This window comes from Sorex araneus, chromosome 2 (genome assembly GCF_027595985.1).
Source record: "Sorex araneus isolate mSorAra2 chromosome 2, mSorAra2.pri, whole genome shotgun sequence".
In the NCBI taxonomy this organism is placed as follows: domain Eukaryota; kingdom Metazoa; phylum Chordata; class Mammalia; order Eulipotyphla; family Soricidae; genus Sorex; species Sorex araneus.
This window is the reverse complement of record NC_073303.1, coordinates 312,646,917-312,670,643: the sequence shown is the minus strand read 5'-3', so window position 1 is coordinate 312,670,643 and position 23,727 is coordinate 312,646,917. Positions and strand designations below refer to the sequence as shown.

Sequence of the window (23,727 nt, the reverse complement as noted above, 5' to 3'; positions counted from 1 at the left end):
GAGTGCAGAGCCAGGAGGAACCCCTGTGCAACGCCAGGTGTGACCCAAAAAAAGCAAAAAAAAAAAAAAAAGAAGAAGAAGAATCTCAAAAACAAAACAAAAAAACAGAAGTCCTGGTCCATAGAGATTACTAGTGAGTTTTTTCAAACCTTAGAAGATTTACTGCTATCTTAAGCTCTTCCAAAATACTAATGAAACATGAATCCTTCCCCAAATTTTTATGGAGCTATTACACTGATATCCAAAGCATACAAAGACATTTCTATAGAACAAAACTTCAGCCAAACTCCTTGATTGACATCAATGGAAAATTTTTCAACAAAATCTTAGCAAACCAAATCCAATAGCATATCAAAAAAATCATACACCACAATAAAATATGATTTATTCCAAGGTTGCAAGGAGGGTTTAATATACATAAATCAAATAACATACCACATCAGTAAAAGGTCGAGGTCCCTCTCCACATGTTCAGACAGGCCTCATGCATGAAGGCAGAGGAACCCAGGTGTGTGTAATCCCATCAACGGCCAACATCCAGAGAGACTTAAAAGCAAGCTCCCAGAAGATATCTTGTAGCCTGCTTCTCCCTCTGGGAGAAACTGGCAATCTTCTGAGAGTTTCCTGCCCACATGGGACAACCTTGCAAGCTTCCCATGGTGTATTCATATGCAAAATCCAGTAACAAGCTGGATCTCATTCCCCTGACCCTGAAAGAGCCCCCAGCGAGACATCATCAGGAGGGCCGAGTCGAGATAGACTTCTAAGATCTCAGGGAAAGGACAAAATGAGAGGTTACTGAGCCCACCTGAAAATTGGTGATTAATGGGATTTCATGATCGTAATCGTGATCAGTAAAAGGATGATTAAAAATCATGTGACTATATTAATCAATGCAAAGAAAGCTTTTGATAAAAATCAACATTCGTTTATTATTTAAAAAAAATCCTAACAAAATAAGCTCGTAGGGACTTTTCTCAAGATAGTAAAGCTATTTATAACAAGTCCACAGTAAATTTTTTTTAATAGCTAAAAACTGAAAGCATTCTATTGAGATAAGATACAAAGTAAGGATATATACTATCTCCACTTTCATTCAACATAGTATTAGAAGTTCTAATGATAGCAATCAGGAGAGAAAAGAAAATCAAAGATATTCAAACTGGAAAAGAAGTCAAACTATATCTATTTGAGCATGACATGATATTATACATAAATAACCCAAAAGAATCACTAAAAAACCTTCTAGAAATTCTAGAAACATTAACTAATACAGCAAAGTGACCAACTACAAAGTTAATATACAAAATTAGTTGCATTCTTATATACAAATCATTAACCAGAGGAGAATGAAATAAAAAAATCTATCCTATTCAAAATAGTGTCAAGAGCATCAAATATCTAGGAATCAATTTAACAAAAGTGGTGGCAGATCTACATCATGACAACTTCAAAATACTTATAGATATAGGATACCAGGAAATGGAAAATTAGTCCCATGTTCTTGAATTGGAAGAATAAATATTGTCAAAATGACCATCCTACCTAAACTACTATGTAGATTCAATGAAATATCTATCTGAATTCAGACGACATTCTCCCAGAACTTAGAATACTCCATAATAAAGTTTGAATAGAATCATAAAAGAAAACAAGTAGCCAAACCACACTGAAAAATAAGAAATGGGTGGAGGAGGTTCGTGTCTCATCACCTTTCTTGAAACTATACTACATAGCTATAGTGACCAAAACAGCATAATATTGGAATAAGGATAGACTCTTTCCCACTGGGTAAGAGTAGAATATCCAAGAAGAAAGTTCCACGTATATGTTCATGTAATATTTGAAAAAGAAGCTGGGAGCACAAAATGGAGTGAATAAACACCCTTCAACAAATGGTGCTGGCAAAACTGTAAGAAATTTAAAAATTAAAACTAACCTGTTTTCACACCTTGCACAAAAATTAATTCAATTTGAACCAAAGGTCTTGATATCAGACCAGAATCTATAAGATAAATTGAGGAAAAAGTAAACAGGACGCTTCAAGATCTGGACCTCAAAGTTATATTCAATGAAACAATGCCACTGGCAAAGGCAACAGAATAAAAAAAAAAAATGGGACTACATCAAACTAAATAATTTTTTAATTTATTAATTTTTTTTGCTTTTGGGGTCACACCTAGCAATGCTCAGGGGATACTCCTGGCTCTGCACTCAGGAATTACTCCTGGCGGTGCTCAGTGGACCATATGGAATGTTAGGGATTGAACCCGGGTGGGTTGCGTGCAAGGCAAATGCCCTACCCTCTGTACTATGGTTCAGATCCCCAAATTAAAGAGTTTTTCCATCACAAAAAAAATTCAGGCTAAAACTAAAAGACAACTAACTCAATGGGAGGTAAATATTTGCTGTCAACACATCAGGTAAAGAGTTGATATCCAGGATATATAAAGTATTCTCAAAGATCAACAACAATAACAAACTCCAAAAGCTCCATCAAGAAATGGGAAGAAGAAATGAAAAGAGGTTTTTTCTGAGGAAAACTTATGGATGGCCAATAGGCACACAAAAGTACTCATCATCACATATTATTAGGGAAATCAAGACAACAATGAGGTGCCATCTCATACCACTGAGCACATATGGCACATATTAAAATACAATGGGAAAAATCTGTGCTGATGGGCAAGTAGTACAAATGAAACTCTCATCCACTGCTGGTCAGAAAGTTGTCTAGTTCAACCCCTATGGAAAAGAATATGGAGGCTTCTCTGCAGACTTAAATTTGAGCTGCCATACTACCCAGCAATTCCACTTTGGGGTATTTATCTCCAGGAGAGAAAACATTCACTCAAAAGGACATATGCACAGCACTGTTTACAATAGCCAGAATCTGGAAAAAACCCGAGTGCCCTAGAACAGATGACTGGTTGAAGAAACTCTGGTACATCTATACAATGGAATATTATGTAGCTGTTAGAAAAAATGAGGTCATGACATTTGCATATAAGTGGATCAACATGGAAAGTATCATGCTAAGTGAAATGAGTCAGAAAGAGAGAGACAGACATAGAAAGATTGCACTCATCTGTGGAATATAGAATAATAGACTATAAGACTAATGTCCAAGAATAGTAGAAATAAGTACCAGGAGATTGTCTCCATGGCTTGGAGGCTGGTCTCTCATTCTGGGTAACTCAGGGAAGGGACCACCAAGTAAAATGTGGTTGGAGGTCATGTGGGAGAAGGGTGATGCGGGCCGAATACAGACTAGAGACTGAACACAATGGCCACTCAACACCTTTATTGCAAACCACAACATCTAATCAGAAAAAGAGAACAAAAGGGAATTCCCTGCCATAGTGGCAGGGTGGGGTGGGGGGAGACGGGACTGGGGAGGGGGGGAAGGATGTTGGGTTTACTGGTGGTGGAGAATGGGCACTGGTGAAGGGATGGGTTATCGAACTTTGTATGGGGGAAACATGAGCACAAAGATGTATAGATCTGTAACTGTACCCTCACGATGACTCTCTAATTAAAAATAAACTAATAAAAAAAAGGACATATGCAGATCATTATTCATTGTAGAATTCAGTACAGTAACTAAGATTTGGAATCAAACTAGATTTCCTACAACAGATCAGTGGGTTATGAAGACATGGTTTATATATGCACTGTAGCATTGTCTTCCCGTTGTTCATTGATTTGCTCGAGTGGGCACCAGTAATGTCTCCATTGTGAGACTTGTTGTTACTGGTTTTGGCATATCGAATACACCACAGGGAGCTCGCCAGGCTCTGCCATATGGGTGGGATACTCTTGGTAGCTTGCAGGGCTCTCTGAGAGGGATGGCAAATGCCCTACCTGCTGTGCTATCGCTCCGCCCAGTTTATATAAACATAGTAGAATACTATGCTGCAGTAAGAAATGACAAAATTATGTCATTTTCTGCAACATGGATGGAACTGAAAGATATTATGTTAAATGAAGCTAATCAGAAGGATAAACAGAGGATGATAGCACTTAAAATGTGGTGTTTAGAGCAACTAAAGGAAAGGCAATAGTTTAAGGGGGGTTGTCTAGATCACCCTGCATCCCAAAGTAGAAGAAAAATGAAAAAAATTAAGTGGAGGGAGTGGAGAAGCGACAGCGTGCAAGGGTCAATGGATATTAGTGGTATTAAGCTAAATATTCAGAGCACAGAACCAACAACACCAAAATCATAAGCCCAAACATTAATAAGCAAACTACGGGTGTGTCGATATGGCAGGTGGTGAGGAGGAAAGGTCGTTGGGAGAGGGATTCTGTGAAAACTGGTATAGGATAGATGAAACTGGTGGTGAGATCCATGACGGAATATTGTATGTCTAAGACCAAACCGTGTATAACTTTGTAAATCATGATGTTTTCATAAAAGACAACTTGGGGAAAATAAATGAAAATAGTTGATTGAAGAGACTGCTATTTTATAATGAGTGTGAAGCATAACAGGCCAATTCTATATGATGTCCCAGCTAAAATTTAATGCCAAATATATTTTAACTTATTAACTAGATACATGTAGGTGCTGACACTCAAAAGGCACCACTTATTTTCTTAAGATGATTAAAATGTAGCTCTTCTTATATTTGCCCTTGTGTGTCAAAATGTTGAGAAACAAATTAACTGACACCTTTCCTTTAAAACCTAACCTATAATTTTCACTTGAAATAATAGTTATTCTTAAAATATCTTAAGAATCTACTCTGTTTCTCTGACTGTCTATTTCAATGATAACTTTTAAGTTTGTACTTTTGTCAAGAGTTACAGAGCGGAATGAGTGCATTTTAAAGCCATTTTGAGAGTCTGAGAGGTTTGTTCTTTGTGACATTGAATGAGGGTACTAGTTCAATTCAATTTCACACCTCACATTCAAAATCTTTAGTCATCCTGTGAAATTATCACATCTCTAATTCATAACTTAGATCTGATGACCAATTCTGTAGAAGCAAAGTGAGTTTGCCTTTGAAACACAAAAAATAAGTTTTTAAAAATATCTTTTAAGCAATTTTTTATAGCACTGTAGCACTGTTGTCCCGTTGTTCATAAATTTACTCGAGCGGGCACCAGTAATGACTCCATTGTGAGACTTGTTGTTACTGTTTTTGGCATATCAAATACCCCATGGGTAGCCTGCCAGGCTCTGCTGTGTGGGCGAGATTCTCTCAGTAGCTTGCCCGGCTCTCTGAGAAGGACCGAGGAATCAAACCCAGGTCGGTCACGTGCAAGGCAAATGCCCTACCCACTGTGCTATCGCTCCCATCCTAAGCAATAAGAAAATAATTCTCACCAAAACTTATCGTGCAAAATTTGCCATGAAGAGAACAAACTAGATATAAAAATGTTTTTCTCAAACAGGTTTGCGTGTGTGTGTGTGTGTGTGTGTGTGTGTGTGTGTGTTAGTCCAACTGTCATAAGAGCTTATCTTGCTGTGGTCTATCTAATTTTTAGGTTTTAATTCCAAAACAATAAAAATGAGTTCAATGTAAATCAGTTAGTTTTTATTCTTTTTCCTAACATTTTCTGTGTGATATTTTGAACACTGAAAATTAGATTAGAAAATGCTTGCCAATTTTAAACATACCTTCTGAATAGGGTATATTCTGTTTTAATATAGTTATTAAGACTAGATAATAACTTTGGTTCTGAATCTTATTCTAATAAAAGATACCAACTGAGTTGCCAACATAAAAATTTATTAATAAATCATTTAAAATTATACATGACTATACTATGTATTTTTATCATTGAAAAACTTTTAATTGTTAATCTTATTTAACTTAAAATATGTTGACATCAAATCTTTTCAACAGCTACATTTTACAATATTTTGTGAAAGATGGTCATTTATACATGTGTGTATATATCTATGGATTAGTAACCATAGGTTCAGTGGACTATATAGGGTGCTGGGAATAGACCCTAGGTCTGCTACTTGCAAGGCAAATGAACAACCCAGTGTGACAGCTCTTTACCACCATATCTATGATATTTTCAAAATCATTTGAATGATTGTCTAGTTTAGTGTTTGTATTCCTGTATTTATATTTTACACAGATAATAACGTTATAAATTGAGGCTTTTTTCTTTACAGAAAGAATATAAAAGAGGGAAAACACCAAAAGCAAGGTTTATGGGGCTGGATCAATAGTACAGCAGGTAGGGCGTTTGCCTTGCATGTGGTCGACCCGGGTTCGATTCCCAGCATCCCATATGGTCCCCTGAGTACCACCAGGAATGATTCCTGAGTGCAGAGCCTGGAGTAACCCCTGTGCATTGCCAGGTGTTACCCAAAAAGAAAAAAAAATCAAGGTTTATAAATTTGAAAATAGAGTTGTATTATATTCTATAAATTATATTATTTAATTTAAAGAGATTATTATGAATGCTTGACTTGATTTTTATCAGTAAATGTTATGTATTTTATGATTTATTCATTTAAGTTTTTCAAGGTAAATGTGGTCAGGTATTTCTTTACTGACTAAATTCATACGTTTATTTTTAAGTATATCTGCCCAAAATTAAAGACTTTTAAAAATATTTTAATTAATTTTTATTTTTTATGTTAAGGTTGCATGTTTACAATAATGTTAATATTTACAACCTTGGTGTATAGCTATGACACAATGAACAAGGTGCCTAATACATTCCCTCAGTGTCCTTATGTTATTTCTGATCCACTTCTTTATTTCTCTGTAATCTCAGTCTCCCGGACCAAGACTTTATCACCATTTGTTATTATTTTCTTGTTTTGTTATGCTGCATACCACAAATAGTTAATCATGCTCTACTTGTCCTTCTCCCTCTGACTTATTTCACTTACTACGATACCCTCTAGTTTATTCCAAGTTACAGAAAACTGAAAGGGTTCAAGTTTTCTTTCAGCTGCATAGTACTCTAGTGTTTGTATGTTCAGGGTGGAGAGCACCTTTTAGTTCCCATTTTCTTTTGTAATTTGTAACAAATTTGTGAAAAATGGAATAGTTAGGAGACAAAAAAGCCCTAACTTTTTCTCACCTAATTTCAGATTTTGCCAACATTCTTCCCTAAGATCATATAAAGTGATCACCCACAAATATAGATTAAGATATCAAGGATTCCACTGAACCACTTTTAGATGACAGTATAAATGTAACCATAAAAAAATTTTCTCTAAGCTATTTTTAAAACGTTATACTTTAGTCTAATTTTAAATATGCATATCTAAAAATCATATTAGAGAAAATTGTGTATCCAAAATATTGACTTACATTAAAGTTCAAGTTTTGAACTATTTTTTGTCATTTCACAATTTAAATTGGATTCACTGTGTACCATAAACATACCCTGGCATGCTGTTAGAGAAATGAATTTATTTATTCAACGTCAAATTATAGAGATCTGTAATCTCTGAGAGCCATTAATAGACACCAAGGCTTCCCAGTAATGTTAGAACACCTTGCTTTCCAGAATGATTATGAGTGTGCTAGTATTAATATCAAGTAGAGTAATCTCGACTCGGCCCTCCTAACTATGTTGCACTGAGTGCTCTTCAGGGTCAGGAGAATGAGATCCAGCTTGTTACTGGATTTTGCATATGAATATACCATGGGAAGCTTGCAAGGCTGTCGAGTGGAGATGTAAGATCTCAGGGAAAGGACGAAATGAGATGTTACTGAGCCCGCCCAAGAAATCGCCGGAGAAATCGGTGATTAACGGGATTTCGTGATTCGTGAGAGTAATCTGGACTATCTTTTCTTAGGTAAAACTATGGAAAATAAATTGTATGTGAAAGTGATTTATTGTCTAGTATATGTATTATTTCAATAAAGGAGAAAATCCTTTTGGACCAGGGAAATAGTTTTAGTCATAGCTCAATTCACCACTGCAAATGGCCCTGGAGTTTACAGGTTATAAATTCAGTATTCCTCCAACACTGCTGGAAGTGACTCCTATTTTAAAATGAAAAATAAAACCTTTTCAGATGATTGATAAAAATCCCAAAATAGGAACTGGAGCAATAGTGCAACAGGTAGGGCATTTGCCTTGCATGTGACCAACCCAGGTTGGATTCATGGAATGCCATATGGTCCCCAAAGACTGCCAGAAGTGATCCCTGAGCACAGAGTCAGAAATAGCCCTGAGAACCACTGGATGTTGTCCAAAAATAAACAAAAGGATCCCCAAATATATCCATATATGTTACTAGTTTTCTATGTTTAAAATCTGATTAAATCATAGCTTCAAACTTTTGAAATAACAATTCTATAGTAAATAATATTAGATAAACTACCTATCTGAGCACATTTTAGTGAACTTTAGTTGTTTACCGACATATATTTAAAAAAAAATCACACTTCTGCTGAAAGTAGACTATAGACCGAAAATAGACTATGATGACCACTTAACACCTCTATTGTAAACCACAACACCCAAAAGGAGAGAGAGACCAAAAACCCTGCCACAGAGGAGGGGGGGTGCAGGTTGTGGGTAGTGGGAGAGATGCTTGGATCAATGGTGATGGAAAATGGGCACTGGTGGAGGGATGGGTACTCAATCATTGTGTATGACCAAAAAGCAAGCACAAAAGTTTGTAAGTCTGTAACTGTACCTCATAATGATTCACTAATAAAAAATTAAAATAAAAAAATCACACTTCTGTTTTTTGGTGTATACCTAATAGCACAGAAAATGCCCCACTTATAATTGCAAGAAAAGTAATTTTTCTTACGATGAAACAAATCAATTGATCCTAAGAAACAGTAACTAGGTCTTTCCTTCTCTGTCTTATACAAAGGAGGTACTTACACAAAACCCAGTAAGCTGTTTTTCAATTAAAACTCAGAAAGCCATTTTTCAATTTTACACATTAAAATCACTGTCACTGTCACTGTCATCCCGTTGCTCATCGATTTGCTCAAGTGGGCACCAGTAACGTCTCCATTGTAAGACTCATTATTACTGTTTTTGGCATATCGAATACGCCATGGCTAGCTTGCCAGGCTCTGCCACGCAGGTGAGATACTCTCAGTAGTTTGCTGGGCTCTTCGAGAGGGGTGGAGGAATCGAACCTGGGTTGGCCACATGCAAGGCAAATGCCCTACTCGCTTAGCTATCACTCCAGCCCACAAATTAAAATAATAACAAAGAAATAATATGTTTCTTTTATAGTTAAAGTGATGCAATTTATTCATTAAGAAGGTAATAAGAATAATGAGAAGCAATGGGTGCAGAGGCTAAGGGTGTTTATTCAGGTACATTGGTGGTATTAAGAAACGATAGAGATAAATATCCAAACCACAGAGTTAACAACACTTAAATCATGAGATCCACACTTTAACATCCAAACTTAAAAGCTTCCAGACAAGATGCAAGTGAGGCCTGGTGAAGGAGTCAGAAATACCTGAGAACACTAGTGGAAGGAAGTTGACACTCGTGGTGATATGAGTGGTGCAACACTATATGTCAAAAACCCAGGTATGAATAATTTTGTAATTAATGATGCTTTAATAATATTAATTTTAGGGGGAAAATTATTTGGGTAGTGGAGTGATACTACAGAGAAAAGGATATTTGCTTTGCACATAACCAGCCAGAGTTTGATCTTTGGCATCCTTTATGGCCCCCTGAGCACCAACATGAGTTATTCCTGAGTGCAGAGACAGGAGTAAATCCTGAGCACCATTCAGTTTGGCCCAAAGCAGAAAGTAAAAAAAGAAACAGTCATTGAGTACTGGGACTGGAGAATTAACCTAGCAGATAAGGTGGTTGCTTTGCAGCCAGCTGACCCAAGTTCAATTCCCAGCATGCCATATGGTCCCCCAAGCCTTCAAGGAGTGACACTTGCATATAGAAACAGGAGTAAGTCCTGAGTGTGATCCAATAACAGCAATAAAAAAAGTTAATGGGAATAAAACTCTGAAAATCTCTTGGACTTACCCCAAGAAAGTGGTTGTGTATGCCTATCTATAAATGTCTATGAAAGTCTGAAAATAAAACTCCCAAACCAGGACAAATGTCTATACTACTTTTCAAAACTGTTCGTTACACAAAATTATATTTTATTCAATCAACATTCCATCAATTTTACTAGAGTTATCATTCACCTAGATCACCAAAAAGTTAATCTGTCAAAATGTTTGTGTTCATTTCCTATTATATTTTAATTCAAGTACAAAATTATTTCATCTTTCTTTTGTTTGTTTTTTTATAAAACATACCTTTCCCAGCCTGTAACCAATATTGTCTTCTTAAGAGCTAAGATCTGTGTAATATCCACTGCTCCCTCTTGCCCAACACTTAATGTGTAGTGGCAATATCCATTGAAGTCCCATATCTTTAAGAAAAAAAATAATTAAAATCACTTTTGAGATTAAAAAGGAAAATTTATTCATCAGTGAGCAAAGCAGCATGATATAATATTACTCATTTTTAATTTTGTGTTTATATTTTGGTGATCATTTCTCGATCACCTAAGAAATGAAATAAATAAAATCCGCTACTCAAAGTGGTCATTATATTTATGTTTGTAACCATGTTGTCTATCTCAACAATGATTGACTTAAAGGCTATAAATTAATGTTTTTATGGAAAAGAATGTATAAAAGTATGAAGATATAAAGAATGTATAAAAGTATGAAGATATATTACTTCATACTTATAGTATATCAAAATATTGGTTCTTTGTTTTCTAAATTCCAGCTTCCTCATTTATGAAAAAGAAGCCTTACTAATCAAGTATGCTTCAAAGATTAAAAATCTATAACAGAAATTAAAAATCTTTTCCCAAACAAAACTCTAGCTTCAAATAGTTTTAGTAGTGAGTGCTATCAAACTTTAAAGTTAACCTATTAGAAATGCCTCTAGACTGTGAACTAAGCTACGGCCCCATGCTGCCCCAGGAAGGGAAAGGTTTTTCTCTCTTGGCCTTTTTTTTTTCCCAGGCAGCAGCGTGGGAACTGCCATCTTATAAGGCTCACTAAACAGAGGTACGAACTTGCAATGATGTGATTTCTGGCAGAAATTTCTCTGGACTTAATTACTAAAATACCAGAAATCCAAAACCTCATATGCTCTTCATTCTCAACAATGGAAAACAAAGTATCAAATGATGCCTTTTCAGCTGGTCTGATTGTTGGGGGAAAATTACAAATAATAACAGTGAGTTTTCTGTTGAAATATTGATTGTAATCAAAGTAAAGAGAAAGTAAAGTGAAAATCATCAGCCACATAGGCGGGGGTGGGGATGGGATGGGAAGTATACTGGAGTTCTTTGTGGTGGGACATGTGCACTGGTGAAGGGATGGGTGTTTGATCATTGTATGACTGAGACTTAAGCTGTAGGATGACATTACTTTGTCCTCTCCCTCCTTGACATAAGTAGCTTGTCCCGGTTTTCCTCGGAGTTTAGGCTTACCCCAGTCACACCCATCAAGGTGTTCCCGAATCTCTCCATCCCTTTGTTTAGCTATAATCACTTCCCCATGCTCTCTTCCCCAAAAGAGTTAATCCGCGGCTTTCCCTTAATCTGACTCTGCTAATTTGTAAGGTCAGGCCTTCCTAGGATACTGAATTTATATTATATAAGTTAATATTGCCTTTCCTCTTCTTGTGCCTTTTGTTTGAATAATTTACTTTAAAGCAATGTCCTTTTTGTATGGACACAAGAAGACAATATTATGCTTTTGTAACTTGGGACTTAATTGGCCTCGAATATTATTCCCTCCCGGGCATCTGCTTTCTCCACTTAAGCCTCAGTTGCCCTCAGTTCCTAGCACCCCAAAAGCAGGGTCCCGACGAGGGACGGGACGGATCCAGGGCAAGCGGTGAGTTATGTGCTACCCTGGCATCTAGATGGGCCTGGCCAAAGTGCCTAATTCTTAACTATAAGTTAAGAGCTTGATCATAGACAAATCCTGTCATGATCCAAAAGTAATGATGAGACTAGGACCCTGCTAGGGATAGGAAAGACTGATCTGGCCTGAGCACTATAGTCTGAGATTGAGATGGCCCCCAGGAGAGCAATTCCATAAGCTTTAATGCATCTCTTATTGTGTCCATACAAAATGATTAATATTATGAATTCTTATATGTTTGCTGGCTGAGGAGAAGAGAAACACACTCATGGGACTCTGCCCTTGGGTGGATCCTCCTGCTGAAAGAGAATTAAGTCCTAGGAGAAGCATCCCCTAAGGGAAAGGAACCTCAACCCTATTGATGGTGACTACACCTAGGTGTAGATCCCAACCCCCTCATGCTGGGGAGATTTAACTAGGCTGTAAGAGTGGGTTGGGGGACCAGATCCAGAGATCCAGGGAGAAACCGAGAGCCGGGATAGAAGCAGGGAGAGAGGATGAAATAAACTGATCGAGCAACCAGTTTGGTCTTCTTCCTTCTGTCGCCTGCCCTTGACCGACAGCACACACAGCGGTTCCGGGGCACCGAACGCGAGAGGTGAGACAGAGCTGCCCGGAGAGCCCGCGAGTGTGCGAGCCCCTCGGAGAGCCTTAGTTTTTTACATTAAGCCTTATAGCTTTGTAACTTTTCACATGATGATCTCAATAAAAATTTTTAAAAATAAAATAAAATAAAGTCAACCTATTATCTGTCCTTCCCAATTTCTTCAAAAAAATTAAATAAATATTAATTCTTCAAAATAGATTCTATAAGGCCAATATTACCCTGATACCAATAATAGACGGTGACATCACATTTGGAAGGTAGGGGTTGGGTTTGCCCTGTAGGTACTAAAGGTTGTTCTTGGGTCTTTGCTCAGGAGTGACCCCTGGCACTCTCCAGGAGATTAAGTGTCACAGTTTTAGTAACCAAGTACAAATCTGCCTTATCTTTTACTCTAATAATAGTTACTTTCAAAAATAGGGATAACAAGTGACTGGAGAAATAGGACAGTAGTGGTAGGACATTTGCCTTGCTGACCAGGATTTGATCCTGGCACCCCGGTTGTTCCCCTGAACCCATTAGCTAGATTTCACAGCCAGGAGCAATCCCTGATCACCACCATTCTTATCTCTCCCCCCATCCCCCCCAAAAAAAAGCAGCAGGGGGAATTACAATGGAGTATTAATGCCATTCTTCAATTCAGATTGTTCTCTAATATAAGAGAGTCATTTGCAATTTTTGCCTTCCATCCATCTCATCAGGGCTCCCATCAATTAGATTACTGTAAGACCTCCAGTCCATATTTTACTATATTTAGCTTATGCTAAGAAATTAGCATAAACTAAATATAGTAAGTTTATGCTAATTTCTTGATAATTGACCATAACGTGTATGTTGTTCTGCCCACATGTGCAGATAACTTTCTGTTTTCTTCCCTCTGCAATTCACTGAAAAACATTACATATACCCATTTTTACTAGATGTTAAAGTACATCTAGTCAATAACTTCTTCATTTATGACAGAAATTTAATTGCCATTCAAAGCTTACTCAAGAAATTTTCTTCTATTACCTAAAAGCATCACAAGTCATTTCCAATCAATTACTGTCATTCAAAAGCTGAAAGGAACAAAGGAACAAGGAGATTCACTGTTGGGCAAAATTTCAAATAGCAAATATCTAACATTGGATGGAAATCTGATCATTTCTAGAAAGTGGACTTAACTCCAAGAAGGGCAGTGTTTTGTTGTTGTTGGGGGCACACACCTGTTTATGCTCAGGGTTTACTCCAAGCTCCGCTCAGGGATCACTCCTGGCAGGGCTTGGGAATCAATGCCAGAGATTGAACCAGCATTAGCAAACTGCAAGGCATGTGCCTTGACCACTCTACTATCTCTCCAGCCTCTGGAGAGCTATCCCTTGTTTGGAAACATTAGTTATTTTATAGCACAAAATGTTATTAATTAAGGATATAAAATAAGATGATGCTTGTTCCTCATACAATGCTTTATTTATTTTTCTTACCTTCACATAAACATACAAAGTAAAATAAAGGCTGTGTTTTCAAACACTTGTATTCTGAACATTTTGCATTTATTTCTTTTTTGGTGGAGCAAGCCTTCACAGGCCCGGTGGGCTCGTCCTTATGATAATGCTCGACAGTCCATGCTGAAACCTGACAGTGTGGTCTTGACTGACCCCTGCAGTGTTGCAGGCATCAAGGCCATCCTGGACTGCTCAGGGACCACTACGGCCATAAACTAGTGGTGCAGGTAGGGCAAGCATGAGCTACCAGTGATCAAAGCAGGCTTAGAGCATATTCCTTAAAGCTAAAATATCTCCCCAGCATCCCCAGATGTGCCTTACTACGTTACCCTGATTTATTATTGTATAAACCGAGAAAAAGAAAAATAAAGATATTAAATCAAACATAAAAATTATTGAGACCTTTATCTTATTCTTCATAATTATCCTCTATTCCAAATTCTGGGACAGGCTTTCAGAAACAAGCCCACGTTTTGAAGTTGTATTTATATCTAGAATAATAAAAACATCTAATCATTTATCCACAGAGATTTTCCTAGCAATTTTGCTATTAGTTGGTTTAAATTCTTAATTCTCTTATAATGTCTCATTTCTGCTCTTTCAACTTTTATATATATTGGTTTTTTGCCTAGAGAGAGCAGAAATATATATATACATATATATATTAAGAAATATATATATTCTCTTCACCCAAGATAGTGCCCTCGTATTTGGATAGAAAAGCATGTCTGTGTTCTCTCACCTTTACAGTCCCATCTGTACTGCCAGTCAAAAGCCGTGTCTCATTTGTATCAAAGGCCATGGTGCTTATTTCTGCATTGCCATGGCAACTAGTAAACTGTTTGATTTTCTTCCCAGTGTCTATCATCCAGAAGAAAACAGTCGACCCAGCATCAGAGCTGATTACCTAAGAAAAAAATAACATTGTGGAGAATTCAATATAGCCTAAAAGTCAACCATTTTTAATTCAAGAGAAAAATATCTCGCCTTTATATTTCCTGAGATCTCCTGAGATCCACAATAGTTAAAGACATTTAAGTAATGCAGTTCTTTTCCTTTGGTTAAGCTGGCAACATTTCAATTTCTAGGCTAGAACTGAAATAATGCAGTAACGATTCTCTTTATCTGGAAAGATAGTAATCTACTTCTACTTCCCAGTAAACTTAGTACCTAGAGGACATTCTGAAAAATATCCTACTGAAAATAAGATTGCAAATCTTTTGCACTGAAATGAAAAAGCTGATTTCATTAGTCACGGTGCTCAATTATATTTACAAAATGGTAAGAGACGTTTTTATTAAATCTTGACTTGCACTTAGCATTCAGAAAATATTATTATGAAACAAATTTAATTGTATAAATTTCTAGAATTATTGATTTTAGCATCATTATTTTATCTATTTCCTTTCTCAAGGTGTTATGTACAGCTAAATACAATTATTGATTGGTCATACAATCAAATAACACAAGAAGGTTAACCGTGGACTTGCAAATGTACTTCAGGATGAAAGGAGCAAACACAAGGAGGAACAGGATTATATATAGCAGTCTGATAATGAGATACTTAAGAGTGAGAAGGAGACTGCTAACTTTAGCTCTAGATATTAGATATCCTATAAGAGATTTATGGGTCATAACCACCTTATTAATAAGATTTGGGGTATTGTAGGAAGGAACAAAAGAAAAATAAAACACTAAACACACAAATGTACAGAAGGGAAGTTGAAAGATTATTGAGATTTAGAGAGAACTTAACAAATATATTTATCTGCTTTGGTATTGATAGCCATTGTAAAAGAGTAAAATTATTAAGAGTATGTTAAACTTAATAAACCTAAATCAAATGATTTATTAAGCTTATATTCAGAGGGCCTGGATAATTGGTTCTTATGCAATGCAGGTGTGCATTCATTTATTCATTCATTTTCTCTCTCTCAGCATCACTGACTCTGTGATCAGCTTCATAACTACAGTGATGTTTTTCTAATGAATACAAGATCTCAAAGAGGCTACAGTTTTTGCTTGTACATTAAAATGGTATTTGAACCTTAAAACTATGATCACATACCAGACAAGAGACACGTGCTTAATTTAACCAAGCAGGAATCTTAGAAAATGCACAATCTTGGTTAAATGTAAGCTCTAAGATAAGTACTACAGGGATAGGTAGAGGAACAGAAAAAATATATAAATTTCAACCGATGCTACAAAAACCGATGCTACACTCATGTTAGATATATTAACATGAGTGTTGTGAAGAAGAAGAATTAATATCTACTCACGAGGTTTTATGGAACAAAAGATGAGGAAGGTCAATATGAAATTGAAATGGAAGCATGTATGTATTGAGTGTCAGCCTTTTCCCTTCCTCATAGGATTATTACAAAAACTCTTTGAGGGTGGATAGATAGTACAGTGAATAAGGTGCTTGCCTTGCATGCAGCTGACCAAGGATCAGCCCCTAATCACCTAAATCCCACCAGGAATGATCGCTGAGCTTAAAACCAGAATAAAACCCTGTGCACCACCAATTATGGCCTCAAAACAAAGTTCTATAAAGTAAACAATGATACTACCCTCAATCTACCAGTGACAAAATTGAGATTCAAATTAACCAAGTACTATATCCAAACTAACATAATGAGATTTGAATCCTGAGATTGCTATGATACATATAATATAATCTTCTATTTAAGCAAAGTATTCAGAAAATTTTGAGTGAACTTTGAATAAATAACTTAAGAGATCATTGCAAGCATGAAGAACAATCACACTTTAGTGGAGCCGGAGTGCCTCGCAGAAGATCAGAGAAAATAGTCTGATGACATATATTTGGAATAGTATAATGAATAATGTCAAATAGTGAGTAATGTGCATAAAGTTATCTTGAGAAGGAAAAAAGTACCAGTTCCCAACAATTGGTCAGTGGAGTGTGTGACTCAAAATAAAGCTAAGAACAATGCAATTTTTCTTAATGATGAGTTGTTTCTCTTGGTTTATAAAGACACTTCTAACAGTAGAGCATAGGAAAAAGATAATTGGGGGCTGGAGTGATAGCACAGCGGGTAGGGCATTTTCCTTGCACTCGGAAGAACTGGGTTCGATTCCCAGCATCACATATGGTCCCCTGAGCACTGACAGGGGTAATTCCTTGAGTGCAGAGCCAGGAGTGATCCCTGTGCATCTGCATCGCCAGGTGTGAGCCAAAAAGCCAAAAAAAAAAAAGGAAAAAGATCATTGGGAGACCATTTGGAGGTACCTTTAATTACTTTGGCAAGAAGTGCTCATCTATGACAGTATTTCTAGAAGTAGAAAGAGATGAGGGATTAAAACTAAGGAGAGTGGGAGGTCTCTTAAACAAACATCAATGACTGTGAAGGATCTTATTATTTCTATTCTAGCAATTTTATTGAGCCTTTATTATAATCTAGGCATTTCAAAACTAATAGTAGTCATTCCCTGGCATAAAATAATAGAAAAATAATGTAAATCTATTTTCAAAGACTTGTTTATTTGAGACTGTCATCATCCACATGAAAAGTATATAATCAGCTATTTCTTCACTTTTTCTGATGTGACCATTCAAAAGATAATAACATTTTCTGCTTTGTTCTTTTCTTCCCCTGCTCACATTTCTGTCTCAATATACTATTCATCAGTTTTAAGCACCTTTATTTGCTCATGTAACAATATTACTTGAAATCTGAATAAATTATTATATTAGTATGTAGCCAGACAGTTTTTATTTTATGGCAATAAAATATGCCATAAAATATGCACTTCATCTTATGCCTAAAGATGAAGTCTTCAGGAAAACAAAGTGTTAAAAAAAACGAGGGAAGATGCAACAATCATACAACTAGTATTAACCAAAATCTAATCTCAATATAGCAATATCAGATTTCAAGAATGACCAGTCAAGTAGAAAAAATTTAAAGGTCTAGTATACGAAAATAACATATCATATCTTGGTGGATAAAATAGTTAAGACTACAAGAAGATAGGGACTTTCCTTTGTAGCAAGATATTTTTGCTAGTAAAAAGTGCAGTTCATTGGAATCAGTGAAGTCTATTAAGCCAATTGTCTTCTCTGCTTGGTTGGGCCTAGTGTGCAAATAGCAAGTGCAGACCAAAAATAGCAAGCAATCTCCTAGGAAGTATATGCAGACTTACATGAGCTAACAACCTTGGAAACACACCATTGCAGAGGACATTACACTTTCATGTTGGCCCAATACTGGGCTCCAAACAGGTTGTGTGGATATCTTTGTAAATCCCCAGGGCATAATGGCCAAGGTCCACTTAATCACATCATCAAGTCCATCTGCACCAAACTTCAGAACATGCACCATGTGATTGAGACTCTGCACTGGGCTCAATTCAACTTCCCTGGCCTAAAAAATCCACATAGCCTAAAGAGAATAACATTACCAAGTTCAATGTGACAGACCTTGAAGACAGGGTGACTAAAAAGCAACTCATCCCAAATGCTATGAGACCAAACAACCTCTAAACAAATGTTGGACAATGTACTACTGAGACCCTTGGATCTGTGTGTCCTCTCCTTGGTTCCTGCTCCTCATCCTAGCCCTCACCCCCCATCTTACACCACCACAATAAAAAAAATTAATAATAATAGTAATTATAATTATAATTGTAATAAAAATGATTTTCATCAATTTATATGCCACATTTTTATGCCAAATCCTTATGAAGTTACAGTATACTCCTGGCTGTTATCAGACAAGATGATGACATAGCAGTTTGCAGAGGAGAAATGGCATTGTTCTAATAACTACACTTTAATACAAATGGCAAATCGTTGTTCTGATGGAGCATGTGCCACCTTATAATCTGTGTTAACAGTTGTTTAGGGATAGATGAGTTTTTTTATTAGTGAATCACCGTGGCATACAGTTACAAACTTATGAACTTTTGTGTTTGCATTACAGTCATACAATAATCATTTACCCATCCCTCTGCCAGTGCCCATTCTCCCCCACCAATGTTCCCAGCATCCCTCCCACCACCTCCACCACATCCCCCTCCACCCCACCCTGCCTCATGAGTCTTTTTATCACTGTCATCTGAAGCTGTCACACAATCAGACAATTCTAAGAGATATGAGATTGTATTGTGCTCCATAATTATCTTCTTGGAATTCCAACAATAGCAGGAGTTTTGTCTTTTAAGCTATTCTAAGACCTAAGTCTAAGTAAAACAAAAACATAATTAATAAATATTTGGGAGTAAGTGCATTAGCAACCAGGGATTAGGACATGTGATTTAATTGCTGTTTGTATTTTATTTTGTATTCAATGCTACTTATGGCCCCATAATAAATTCCAATGTACTTCATTTATTTCCATCTTGTGTCAGATCTCTAGAAGTTACATTTTAGTCCATAGCAAAGTTATAAGATTGTAGTGTTTTGGGAATGCAAGCACAAAGCACTAAAATATTTGAAGGCAGACATAACTCTATTTTAATATCATATGTATTGATTAGCCTTGCTTCTTATGTTATTTTATAGTAAGCTCTTTTAAATTAATTGCTTGAATTTTCTGAATAGCTACAGAAGATAAGACCTTGGAGGAAGGAAGACTTGCAAAATTTAGAAACTAGATAACTTCAGTTGCAGGAGGGAACTCAGTTACCTTTAGGTGAAAGTACAATCTAAAAAAAATTTATTTTTATGCATAGAGTGTGTTTCTATCCGTTGTGTAACAGCCATTTAAAATAATGAATATTCTAAAATACTAATAATTATAAAATGTATGTATATATCTAAATTAAAATACGTATTTACTTGAATATGTTTAAAATAAGAATGTTAATCGAATTTATGGGATGGATTACCTCCAGAGAAGGTAGCTGAGTAGGTTGAGACAGCAATAAATTGAAATTGGTATTCTATTTAGAATTCTCATGCTATTCAAAAGTAGAACATCTATGAAAAAGTTTTATAAGATTAAATGGTCTAAAGAGAAGAAACATAAACTTCTCCAACCCATACCCTGTGGTTCACTTCATTTGGCTCTGGAGGAAGCTTGTGTGTTCCAGAGCAATTCCTGGAGTCACAAACCACTCAGACACTTTTCCCAGATATCCTGTGGCATATATGTAGTTACACAAAGTTCCCCAAACCCCACAGACCTTGGCTCAGTGAAGCTCTGTTCAAAAGAAAGCTAAGGTGTTCCAGAGCATCTGACAGAGTTAAAAAAACAAACAAACAAAAAACAACCTTTCTAAGTGATCATGTCATATCTACATTCCAACAGCACCATTAAAACTTAGGACCTGAGCATACCTGCTGTGAGAGCAAAAGTACCAGGACCTTTCAGACATCTGCCCATTCACAGCTTCAAACCAATAAATACCCTTTGGACATAAACAGCATCATTGAACAGCAGTGATCCAGTCTAACTCTCATCTAAGATGATGTGAAAATGTAAGAACACTGAGATAACAACAGAAGACAACAAAATCCGAGTGATCATCAGTGCAATTAGAACCCTATGATTTTCCTAAAGAAGCTTTTGGAACAATAATTCTTGATCTGAAAACAACATTTGAGCAAAGAGTTAACAAACTTAAAGAGAACTTGATGGACATAATAAAAGAAATCATCCAAATAGAGGTCTTTTTTAAATGAAGCAGTAAGCTTCAAAGCAATATGGAGCTGAAAAGTGAATCAGTAAACTGAAAATACGATAAACAAATACCCCTAAGAAAAAAGAGTTGGAATACAAAAAAAAAGAGAAAAACAAAGATGACATAACTTGAATTATTGATGATACCAAGAGAAAAATATTACACATACATGGGAATTCAGAAGGAGAGAAAAGAAAGAAGAAACAAAAAAAGACAAGTTGAAGAGATAATTGGGGACTATCTCTGCAACTTGAAGAGCAAGATGGGAACATAGATAACAGAGGCCAAAGAGTTCCAACCAGAATAAAATTTTTAAAAAAATAACAGCAAGACATTTTATAATCAAAATAGCAAGAACAAGAATCAAAGACAGAAACAGACTCTATAGACACAAGACAAAAGCTAAAGCTTGCATACAACAGAACATCAGATTCACAGATTTCTCTAATGACGTTCTGAAAGCAAGTAATGAATGGAACAACATATTGATGAAAAGTACTTCCAACCAAGAATCCTCTACCCAGAAATATTGTTGCACAGTGTGGAAGAAGGGATAAAAATATTCTCAAACAAACAGTAATTGAGGACATATTCAGAATCTAAGCTAGTCTTGGAAGTACCACATATTAAAAGATAATATTGCATAGCTCAAGCATCCAAGCTCCACACATAGACAAGATTATAGTCCCTTTATATCAACAATTTTTCTAAATGTCAATAGGCTTAACACCATTATAAAATTATACAGAGTAACAGGATGGATCAGGGAAAAAATCTTCTGTCTCTTACAGGAGGCAAACTTAAATTCTATGTTTATTAAATAACATTCCAACTGAAAAAGATAATACAAAATAGGGAAGGACATTACATACAGGATAAGAGATCAATAGATCATGAGGACTTAACTCATCAACATATAAGCAATAAATGAAGGGAAAGCAAAGTTAGCAATGCAACTGCTAAGGGATCTGAGGAAATATATCAATAGCCACATAATAATGATAGGAAACATCAATACACAACTCCTATGAGTGGACAACTAGGCAACATTAGTAAAGAAGCAAGAGCCAAAAAAATTAGGAACAGGAAGAAGTTGGCCTAATCAACATACTTAGGACATTCCACCCCCCAAAAAAAATGAATAAATTGTGTTCTCCACTATATATGGATCATTCTCTAGAATAAACCAGATACTGGAACACAGTTCAAAGGTACATAAAATCACAAAAATGTAAATCATATTAGGTATTTTATCAGGCCACAAAACCACAAAAGTATAAATCAAATGCACACAAACCAAAAAAAAAAAAATCAAAGGTTCAAAAGGTAGTACAGAGGGTAGGGTGTTTTGCCTTACACATGGTTGAGCCAGGTTCCATCCTAGGGCACCCCATATGGCCTTGCAAACTTGCCAGGAGTAAATCCTGAGCACAAAACTAGGAATAACCCCTGAGTTTTTCCAGGCATGCTCCCCCACACACACAAAAAGAAAGTTTTAAAAAAAGATTAAATACCTAGAAACTAAACAGCATACTGCTAAATAACAATTGGATCAAAGAGGAAATCAAAGAATAAATCAAAAGATCCCCCTAAACAAATGAGAATGACAAGCACAACTTCTAGACTCCATGGGACACAGCAGAAGCAGCAGTCAGGGGCAAGTTTATATCTATTCCAGTGCACACTAGAAATTAACAAAGGGCTCAAATCAGTGATCTAACCTTTCAGCTACTAAGAAAAATAAACAAATAAATCCCAAAGCACATAGATAACAGGAGATAATAAAAAAATAGAGTGAAATCAATGATATGCAAAACAAGAAAACAATGCAACCAATCAACAGAACTTAGAGTTGGTTCTTTGAAACAGTAAACAAGATTAGCAATTCCTTAGCTAGACTCACTAAGGAGATAAGAGAAAATCATCAAATAAATAAGACCGGAGGGAGATGAAAGAGGAGAAATTACAACAGACATCAAAGAAATATAAAACATCCTGGGAGGTTATTACTAGCAGCTTCATGCCACCAAGTTCCAGAACCCAAATAAAATGGACGAATTCTTAGAATCATATGAATTCTTAAGATTAAAACAAAACTAAACAGATAATCTAAATAGACAATCTCAAATAAAGAAATTGAAAGAGTAATTAAAAGTCTATCCAAGAACAAAAGCCCATATCCAGATGTATTCACTAGTGAGTTCTTCCAAAGAAGACTCAATGTCCATATTTTCGAACTCTTCCAAAACAATGAAGAAACAGTATGCCTCTTGGTCAGTAGCTGTGAGAATAAGAAGGAGCATGTGAGTGAAGATGTGAGCAGAAGGTTGGGACTAACTGGGGGTACAGGAAGGGACAAGCACTACTGGGAGTGCAGGGAGGGAGTCAAGGAGTTATGGGAAGGGGGAGTTAGCCAGGCGAGGAGAGGTGGAGGAATGCTATCTGGGTTCCAGGAGTTATGGGATTCTCAGGGTCAGGGGTGGGGGAGAATGAAGCTAAGAGTGTGTGAGAAGAGGGAAGGAGAATCACTGAGGGAGCAATGAAGGACACAAAATAAAGAAAGAAAAACAGAACAAACTAAGAATTTCCCTGTGAAATTGATATTACACTGGTTAAATAAAACAGACACTAAAAAAAAAACTATAGACCAATATCACTGATGGTCTTTAACAAAATATCAAAATATCAATTATCAAAATATCAAAATATCAAAGCTCTTTAACAAAATCATAGCAAATAAAATATGTTAATATATCAAAATGATTTTGTTATCCTTTTGATCAAGTGGGGTTAATCCCAGGATTATAAGCATAGTTCAATATGCACAAATCAATTAATGTAATACACCATATTTTCAAAAATAGAGATTTAAAAACTTCATGGTCATATAAATAGGTGTGGGAAAAGATTTTGATAAGATCAAACACCTATTAATGATTTTTTAAAAAACCTACAAAAATAGGAGCAGAAGAAAAGATACTTCAAGATGGTAACATTTTCAACAACAAACTTACAGTCTATCATACTCATTGGTGAACAACTTAAAGCATCTCCATTGAAATCAGGCACAAGGCAAAGATGTTTACCATCACAACTCTATTGAACATAGTCT

General features: G+C 36.1%; 1 protein-coding gene across 1 annotated transcript in view; it reads right to left on the bottom strand.

Annotated features, from left to right (window-relative positions):
• Positions 1-23,727, bottom strand: part of WDR49 (WD repeat domain 49) — a gene marked incomplete at its 3' end in the record, with an annotated part of 203,853 nt that overhangs the window by 86,801 nt on the left and 93,325 nt on the right. The window contains exons 9-10 of the mRNA XM_055128340.1: positions 14,704-14,868; positions 10,239-10,354 (exon numbers count right to left, since the gene is read on the bottom strand). Coding sequence (XP_054984315.1) covers positions 10,239-10,354; positions 14,704-14,868 — 281 coding nt within the window. The remainder of the gene's footprint in view (positions 1-10,238; positions 10,355-14,703; positions 14,869-23,727) is intronic.